This window comes from Chinchilla lanigera, unplaced genomic scaffold (genome assembly GCF_000276665.1).
Source record: "Chinchilla lanigera isolate Chin_1 unplaced genomic scaffold, ChiLan1.0 scaffold00066, whole genome shotgun sequence".
NCBI classification, from domain to species: domain Eukaryota; kingdom Metazoa; phylum Chordata; class Mammalia; order Rodentia; family Chinchillidae; genus Chinchilla; species Chinchilla lanigera.
The window spans coordinates 1,483,232-1,493,212 of NW_004955467.1; the positions used below are offsets into that span (position 1 = coordinate 1,483,232).

Sequence of the window (9,981 nt, forward strand, 5' to 3'; positions counted from 1 at the left end):
GAGGATCGCTGTGAGTTCGAGACCAGTCTGCGCTACAAAGTAAGTTCAAGACCCCAGCCTGAAATGCACAGTGAAACCCTGTCTCAAAAAAAAAAAAAAAGAAAAGAAAAAATCAGCCCAGCGCTTTTTAATATAGTACCTGAAAGGTTTTTCTCTCCCTTAGCATTTAGACCTATCAGACATATGAAAATACTAAGAGTCCACTTGGAAATGTGAAGTTGGTGCTCTTTTTGAAATTCCCTCCTATTCTCATCATACAGGCACTCCAATTATACCTTAAAATTTGATAAACCATATACAAATTTTTTAACTAGCCTCCTAACATTAGACACTTCTTAATAGGTTTCAAATTTTTCATCACTATAGATGATGCTACAAGGAACATTGTTATGCTTTTACACTTTGGGGAGGAACGTCCATTTAATGAACTGGTTGACAGCTATGGTCATTACTAAGACTGAAATAATATAGAAAATATTAAAGCAATAAATAGTAAAGTGAAATGAAACAAAATGCCCAAAATATTTCTATGCTGAAATTACAACCATATAAATACATATATGTACAACCCCCAGAAAAAAAAAAAAGTTAGGAAAGTGAATGGTCAGTCAAATTATGGATCCTATTATATTCAATGTCATGTTTGCTATGACTCAAAGGAAAAGGTGAAAATCATTTTGCACTGTGTACTAATCTGATTTAACTGAGAAATCAAGACTGCATAACCTAATGAGAAAGACCTATAAGTCACCTACAACAAACCCTACTGACTGGTGAATACTTCCCTTCAGCCATTCCTTCCCATACTCTTCTCCACTGCTCCCAACTCACCTGAACATGCCTAGCACTTTCATGTCCTTGCCTAGAACACCCACTCTGCTATTCCTTGCCTGATAAACTCCTATATCCTCTCTGAGATTCAGTTCAAATTCTGTCTCTCCTGTGACACCTTTCTTGAATTCTGCTGTGCTATCATCTTACCCAGAACAAGGACCCAATCTTACTCATCAAGCAAATCATTTGATCATAGTACATGTCTATATACGTTGGATTTGGCAAAAATCAACTCCTTTGTTCTATTTATTTCAGGTTTTACCCTCCTGCCCCAAAATTTCGAATTGATCCAAGCTAATCTGTTATAATAATCTGTCACACTATTGCCTCTTCCCTTCACACATGGAACTAACCTATGATAGCAAATAGCAATTTTGTAAGTCAAAACTAGATTTTATCCTTAATTACTGTCCTTTTTTCATCCCCACAATAAAGCCATCAGCAAAACCTGTTGCCTTCACCTTCAAAAGTACACATCCAGAGGCTGAAGGTATAGCTCACTGGTAAAACACTCACAAGACCCTGAGCTGATTCTCGGAACCACAAGTATGTACATATAGACACATACATACACGCACCCAGAAACTGAGCATTCCTTATCACTCCCCACTAGAGCCTTCTCCAAGCCTAATAAACTAGGATTATTATAATAACCTCCTAATTGGTCTCTACTTCTTCCCTTGCCTCTTTACAATCTACTCTCAACAGAGCAACCAGAGAAATCTGGTATTACTTGTCTACTGAAAAGGCCAATCAATGGTTTCTCTTCTCACCTGTCACTTGGATTTTTTAAAAAGAGAGTCAGTTATACCTAAGAAAGCTCTTAAACTAACACCTAATTCCTGGAAAGTCACCCACCCACTTTGACACAAATAAATGGAATGAAATACACAAGCAATTAAGAAATGGAGACAATTTTCTTTTGTCTGAGATGGTTGCCTCAGTCTATTATTTAATTTCCTCCTCTCCTAGATCCCCAGTGAAAGAGCCAAACAAATACAAAACTAGATGGAAAATATACAAGGTAATAATTTTAAAGCTAATTAGTGCAGGACTAAATTGCTAAAAGGTCTGATGAAAACCAAAACTGAGCCTACCTGGGGCAAGCACCCTAAGGCTCAGAGTATAGGTGGATGTGGCAAATCTCATTCCTGAAAATATATTCTGGGGCAGTGCTGAGGGTACTACCAAAATGAAATGGAGGATAAGAATGTGAGAGGAAAACACAGATGGGGAACTGTGCCAAAGACAGAAGTGAAACATTCCAGAGATCACAGAGATGGAAAACAAGTGTCTCAAAATGAAAGAGACTCCTCACCATACAGAACTTCCTGTTGGAGTTTTCTCCACATCTGGCAAAGGTAGGGTATAATAGTTAGGGTGTAATAGTATCACCTGAGTCCCTTATGTAGAACTGAAAACTTAAATATAACATATAATTCCTAAAACTACTACAACTAATAGTAATAAAGCTATCAGCATTATTTTGTAATAAATAAATCTACTATTAAACATGTGTAGCTGAACCTTGCTTAAGACATTCCCAGGATATCTAGCTAAAGGAGCACAAAGCATTTGGATACCACCTTCTTTGGGAGAAGCAGGAAAAAAAGCCCTGGCAATACTTCCATCTCAAGTAGAATGGTATTTCCTATCTCACTGCCAATATTCAATCTGCTCCTCTTCAGTCAGTGTATCTTTATGGAGTTTCCCAATCATTTATGTCTCTGTCTCTGTGATATTATGGCGAGTATAAGCAGGTGCTCTTCTCTACCTTCTGATCCTTATTAGCCCTACCAAGCCATTTCACTACCCCCTTTTAAAATTTTTACAATGTGTACACCTATATTATGGCCATTTCCTCACCTTCTAATAATCTTTTTCAACTCAGTATAATGGTATTTGTAGCCCTCTCACCAATCCACTAAAATGCATGTTTAAGTGTTTCAGCTTACTCAGCCTCTATCAGCATTGCACAGAAGTAACTCATTAAATACTACCTATACTTTTTTCAACCAAGAAATATTGTTTCCAAAGAATATGTAAACACATCTTTTGAGACCTTTAGGAGACACCCAGAAAATATAAAGTTATGACTCTGAATAATTAGATAACTAAGTAAAAAAACCTGTCTGCTGACCAGGTCTTGCAAGGGAAGAAAAGGACTGAGATGCTACTCTACTGAAGAGTGAGTTGGGCAGGAAATCAGAAGAGACTGAGGAATGCTGACCAGTCAGCAGCTACTAGAGCTCGTGAATGGAAGTTCACACTGCATTATCTATCTGGGTGAAGAGAGCAGCAGGCAAAGCAACACTGCAGCAGTCCACTGAAAACATATACATGAGCTATAACAGCTGCTGACTGGCTATTCTGGGGGCCAAAGTTTTTAAAGCAGTGAACTGCAACTGTGAAAACATACTTGTGAAATACTGCCCTTTTAGATAAATTGTTTAGGGGTTAAACTATCTAAACTCCCCCAAATAAAGATAATATGAAACAAGATCAAGTTTCAAGCATTTCAGTAAACAATCACCTGCTCTAGTTACCAAGCTGTCTTTCTCTTACCATACCTGTCCCATGCTCAGACAAAAGAACTGCTTAAAGATATTATATTAGGTAGAATGCAATGGGTCTCATACTTAATTACATGATTATTCTTGATGTTGAAATACAGATTCAGATAACAGGAAAATAGAAAATTTTTCAAATTAATTTTATCACACTAATAACAAAATATATGAAAAATAAGATTTCAAAATAATTATAATATTTGTAATATCCTGATAGATGGTAACCCTAAAATATACATTAAGTTCAAGGCTCCTGTTCTAACATTTTTTGTCTTGCTCTTCCATTAACATCACCCAGACAGTCATGAAACACACCTGGTTTCTCCCTCTGCGCTTTCCATAATTCCTTCTGACTAGGGCTTTATAGTTCTCGTTTTTCTTGGTTAAATAGTAATATAAAACACAATCAGGAACACTCTGTAAGGAAAAAGTTCATTTCTGATAATTCCACAGAAATTTTTAAAATTTAAATAAAATACTTTCAAGGCAAATTTCTATTATTCCCAAATATAAATTAAAGAGGAGCATATAAGGCTAGTATTTTAAGTTATGAGTGGGCTCTAAAAACACATATAGTAACTATGTAAACAGTTACAGTTGTCTTAATCGTCTTAATCCAAGTTATTGTAAAGATACAAAGAACTATCAGAACCACTCAAATATTATATTATCAATTTGTATGTAAATACTGTTTCATGCCCCATGTATGTAAATATTCAAAATGTCCTTTTAAATATATGTTCAAAAACACTAAAGCCAGCCATGTGTGGCAGCACATTTCTAAAATCCTAGCCCCCAGGAGGCTGAGGCGGAAAAGCCACCTGGAGTTCCAGACCAGCTGGGGCTACCGAATAAGCCCCCAAGGCCAGCCTGGAACACACAAAAGACAAAGCCTTAAAAAAGAAAAAGGACACTAAAGCCAATTCACTGTGAAAAAAATTCTGAGGAAATCAGTACTACAACATTTTAATTAGAAATTTAATGGCTGTGCATGGTGGCACACACCTGTAATCCCAGCACTCAAGAGGCTGCGGCAAGAGGATTGCAGGGAGTTCAAGGCCAGCCTGGACTGCATAGCAAGACCTTCTCTCAAAAAAAAAAAAAAAAAACAGGAAAAGAGATTTAATGACCTTTAAAAGGCACTTAGGGGCCGGGGATATAGCTCAGCAGCATAAGCGCCTGCCTGGCAAGTGCAAGGTCCTGAGGTCATTTTCATTAACCATGAAAATCAGTTCTGTGCTAAGGACTTCTAATCTAATTGTAATTATTGTTTCATATAGAATTTATATAATTGTAGTAATTACATAAGAATCTTTTCTGTACCAAATCCTTTACAAAATCAGTTCTATTTAACTACTGTTGCTTGTTAAAAGCAAAAAATTGTGAAGTAACACCATTATAAATCTGCAAATATTCTCAGTGAAAACCATTTCTTACCTTTCTTTCCAAGTATGATGCAATTAGTCCAAAGTTTTTAGGATGCTGGATAAACCTAAGTAAAACAAAAACAAAAACATATATAGGCACAAACATTTTAATTTTAGAAGAAAACCTCAGAACAAGAAATATTATGTAGACTAATTTCCAGTGATTCCTCTCTATCAATTAGAGTAACAACTGCAAAATCACTTTTAAAGGGTAGAGTCCTGGGAACCATCTATTAGACACTGATTAGACTGGTCTATGGTAAGGCAGGGAAATTTGTATTTTAACAAAGCTCTCCAAGCCAGGTGTGGTGGTGCAACCCTGTAATCCCTGCCTAGTGGAAGGCTGAGGCAGGAGGATCAGAAGTTTAGTTCCAACCTGGGCAAATTAGTGAGACCATGTCTCACAATAAAAAAGAAAAAGGGTTTGGGATGTAGCCCAGCACAAAGACCTTGGGTTTACTCCCCAGTGCTGTTAGGAAACAAAAACAAAAACAACTCCCCAAAGTGATGTTCACACCTTCCAAATTTGGAAATCTGTCTTAAAATGACTCTTTCTCCAATTCTTACTACCTATCTTCCCACCTATAAATTTATGGGAAGATCAAAATTCTCTACTTCTCTTAATACCCACTTCAATGTCAAAATGGGAGCAAGCTGACAATGAGGAAACAGTTCAATTTACAAGTAAATGCTACACACTTTTACAAACATATATAACCAACTATTAGAGAATAACTTGAAATTTAAATTACTTGTCCTTAAAGATTTCCTTCTCATGGTCAGTCCAAACATTCATGAACTGCCTATCTTTATAAACCTTCATAGGGTCTTCCATAAGCCCATTCATGTTAATGAACTTGACCCGTCTTTGCTCTGCATCAAACATCATAGGTGGGATCACAGAGAGCTGTCGCATCTGTTTTTCATTATTCTGCAAAAAAAAAAAAAAAAAAGCCATTTACTTACAACATTTAAACTACAAATTTTAAAAGGACATAACATAACCTCCTAAAAGACATTTAAACAGTTTAGTGACAGTATTACTCATATACTTAATTCACTAAATGATACATGCAGAGATTACATATTTGTCTTATAACTATACTTTTATAAAAGTTCCTTACTTAAATGAATGGGGTACTTAGAAGATATTTTAGACCTAGAACATACAAAATGACATGACATTCATTAAAGTAATGACTTTATGAAGTATTTATTATCATAGAGTATCATTTAAAAACTAGTGTCAACATTTTAGAAAACAAATCTTAGAATCATTTTAGGGAATAAAAAAAACAGGCATCAAAATCTTTAAATCATTGATCTTAAATTACTCAAACTCACATACTAAATACTTTTGCTAATTTTATATAATCCTTTCACTAAAAATTCAAGACCATTATTTGGCTTTTGTTTTTGTTTTGAGACAAGGTCTCACTATGTAGTTCAGGCTGTCTTTGAACTCACTTTGTAACTCAGGCTGGCCTCGAACTCTTAGTGATCATCCTGCCTAAGCCTCCCAAGTGCTGGAATTACAGATGTGTGCTCCCACAGCTGGCTTCAACTTTTTAAACTTTTAAGACCATTATCCTTGGAATTTAAAATGGTTTCAATCAAAACTCTGTTACATGCATGTAATATTTGTTGTTTTGAGACAGAGTCTCACTCTGTAGCCCAGGCTGGCCTTGAACTCATGGCAATCCTCTTGCCTCAGCCTTCCAATACTGGTATTACAGATGAGTACCACCAACCCCAACTGTATACAACTTATTTTTTTCCAAAACTTAACTTAGGATGTTTATAATCCTTAATTTTCATTTTAAAAAAACTTACCAAAATTACAAATATTTACCCAAATACAATGTTTTTTCCTAAAATTTTTCCACATAATGGTGGATACTGCCACTAGTCAAGTCCTTATAGCCTAATTTTTTTCTTTTTTGTGGTGGTACTGGGATTGAGGGCATTATGCATGCTAGGCAAATATTCTACTACTGATCTATTCCACCCAGCTCCAAAGTCTCTAATTTTGTGGGGTACTCTCAATCAGCTTGAACATCAGTGTTGAGGGCAGACCCATTAGCTTAAAATCACCTCAAGAGATAAAATAGTTTGGAATGCTTGCAGATGCTCCCTACCCCAATCGATCAAAAAATAAGCGAAGAGATTTAACACAGATTTAGTCACTGAGGGTATTAAGGCTACAAATTTCAAGAGATAGGTTTCCTTTTGATCATACATTTTAGAGATGATTTCAAAAGCAATACAGTATGAGTAGTTATGTTTTAAGGCTCCTGAGTAAACTGCTACTAGAGAAATGAAAACACTATTTGCTCCGACAGCATGCAATAGTATGTATAGTATGTATTTATAGTTTGAGAGATAATTTTCCAAGGCAACAATGTAAATGTGTTGCAAAAGAAATGTATCTCACACAGCCCAGACAGAAGTCAGTGGTGCCAGAGAAGATTATTAAACCCACAAGGCAGCTATAGGAAATGGTGAGACCTTGACATTAAATAACAATGCACAGAAATGCTTGAGTAAAATTGTCCCTAAAAAGTTTTATATATATATATATATATCAAAGGACCAAAAACCACTTTGGATCGCATCCTTGGGAAAGCAGAATATCAAAAGTTAAAAAGGAAGGAAAAACCACCTTGAAAAAGTCTACTTTGATTGGTACAACAACAATCTGAGGTACCAATAAAATCTCATTGGGGAAGAAAACAACAATCTGAGACCTACAGAACTCAGAGTTTATATACTTTTCCACTTCTTCCAGGGCTAATGTGCCAGGAATTCTGAAATAAGTTTTAAGAACACATGATTCACTTTTATTTGATCATGAAGGCCAAATAGTGTGCCCCATCAAATATTGATGGAATCTGCCATAAATGCAATAAAATGATAAGCTGTACAAACAGGTCTTTCCTGGAGGAAGACTTATAGAAAGTGTGTTTTTAAAACACAGTCTAGGAGTCAGGGATAATGGTGCATTCTGTAATCCTAGCACTTGGGAGGCTGAGATAAGACCATCGCCAGCATCCTGGACTACACAGTGAGTTCAAGGCTAACCTGAACTACATAGTGAGACCCTGTCTCAAAAAACCAAAATAAACAAACTCTTACAACCAACACACAGGAACAAACTGATTAGAAATCTTTACCTCCCTTGCTAGGAGTTTAGCTTCTTGAGATTGATTAACTTGATGGTTTACTTCACCACCATATTCCCAATTCCTGGAACAAAGTCTGGCACCTAACAGGGAGGTGGTTTATACTTGTTGGAAGAATGCACCTGACTGAATATAGACACAGGAAGGAACACAGGATCCCAGAGTCAGGCTGCCTAGGTTAGACATCTGGTTCCACTATTTATCAGTTTGGGAACTTGGGTAAATTATTTAACCTGTACATGGACCTGCTTTTTTTCATTTCAAACAGGCTTCATAGAATTTTCAGAGTTTAAATGTGATAATACACATAAAATACTTATCACAGCAATTTTAAGTAGTAGCTATATACCTAAGATTTACCTTTTCCAAAAAGCAAACATACAATTAATCCCATAACCTAAACAATAGCCACAGAAAGAGAAAAAATATTGGCCCAATTAAGTACTAGTAAAAGGTTGAGTATAGGGATTCATCACACTGCTTTTTAGGGGTTCTATGTTGTTTTTATTGTAATAGGAACTGAACCCAAGCCCTTATACATACTAGGCAAGTATTCTACCACTAAGCCACACCCCCAGCCCTATTTATTTTGAGGTATGGTCTCATTAAATTGCCTAGTCTAGGAGGGAACCTGTGATCCTCCAACAGGTGTGGGCTACCATGCCTAGCTTACCTTTTACTTTTAAATTTGCTAAACAGTACACATGCAAGAGTTTTACTTAATTTATTATTTCTAAATCATTCAACATTTTAGATTAAATCTATCTTAGATTTGCAAATGAAGTATTAAGTACATATTTAAGTCCTCAAAATACTTCCACCCTTAGAAGCTAATATTTACATATTTATTTGTACTTAGCATTTATTTTGAAACATATAAGACTGTAATAATTATCTTTGATTATTACTTAAGGGAATGACTACAACAAATCAAAAAGATCCAGAATTTTGTAAGGTTTAAGAAAATCTGTATCATAAAAACAAAATGAGTTTAAATCAATAAATAGCAGATGGCTTTTGGACCAACCTGAACAAATGATTTGAACTTGGGCTACACAAGACTAACAGTGCTATTTATTAATATACTATTGAATACTTGGAACAGAAATACAAAGATAGCTCCAAAAGTACAGCAATTACATTCAAGAAGATGACACTCAAGGTGATCAAATATAACTATTTAATATAAAAATAATTATATAATACAAATAAATATAAAGTGAAATTAACCAAATATTAATTGGTTCTATAATGGGAAAGTAATGAGGAAGTTTCATAAGGTGGAAATATTGCAGTTGGACCTGATGTTACATTCTTCAAATGTATACCTGGTCTCTAATAATTAATATTTTTTTATTTTAAAGAGAAAACAGGAACAACAACAAAATAACGAAGAAAAAAACAAAACAACACAAAAACAATAAAAATGATTCAGGATTTCAAAACAAAATGATAGGAATTAACAGTGATTGTTATATTACATTACAACAAAATTGCTCAGATTGCCAGATGTAAGAATGCAAGATTGATCAAACGACTACAGAGAATAAAAAGTGATAAAAAAAAAATTAGAAACAATACACAGCTTCACTAAACAAGAAGGTAGGAATTCAACAATGGTTATATTGCATATTGTTGTCTTCAAATTAGTTGTTCAGAAATCATGTAGTAATTAATTGTTTCATAATATTATTAAGTCTCTTCTTGACACAGGCAAAAATGCCTGAAAAACAAACAAATTAAACCTACTCACTATAAAAAAAGTATATCTTCTCACTAAAAATTAGTGAAATGGCATTCTTATTCACAAATGAACATCTTTTGCATTTAGTTTTTTTATTTTATTTTAAAAATAAAAGGAGGAAAACATTAACAGACAGACAACATTTTACAAAATAGCAAAAGAACAGTACAGACAATACGGAGTTACAAAGTGGTAGTGAATTAACAATGCTTGTTGTATTACAT

The 9,981-nt window shown here is 34.9% G+C and overlaps 1 protein-coding gene across 1 annotated transcript in view; it reads right to left on the minus strand.

Moving 5' to 3' along the window:
- Positions 1-9,981, minus strand: part of Ncor1 (nuclear receptor corepressor 1) — a gene marked incomplete in the record, with an annotated part of 160,248 nt that overhangs the window by 74,940 nt on the left and 75,327 nt on the right. Inside the window, 3 exon segments of the mRNA XM_013522047.1 lie at positions 3,720-3,821; positions 4,842-4,896; positions 5,584-5,762. Of these exon segments, the coding sequence (XP_013377501.1) occupies positions 3,720-3,821; positions 4,842-4,896; positions 5,584-5,762 (336 nt within the window).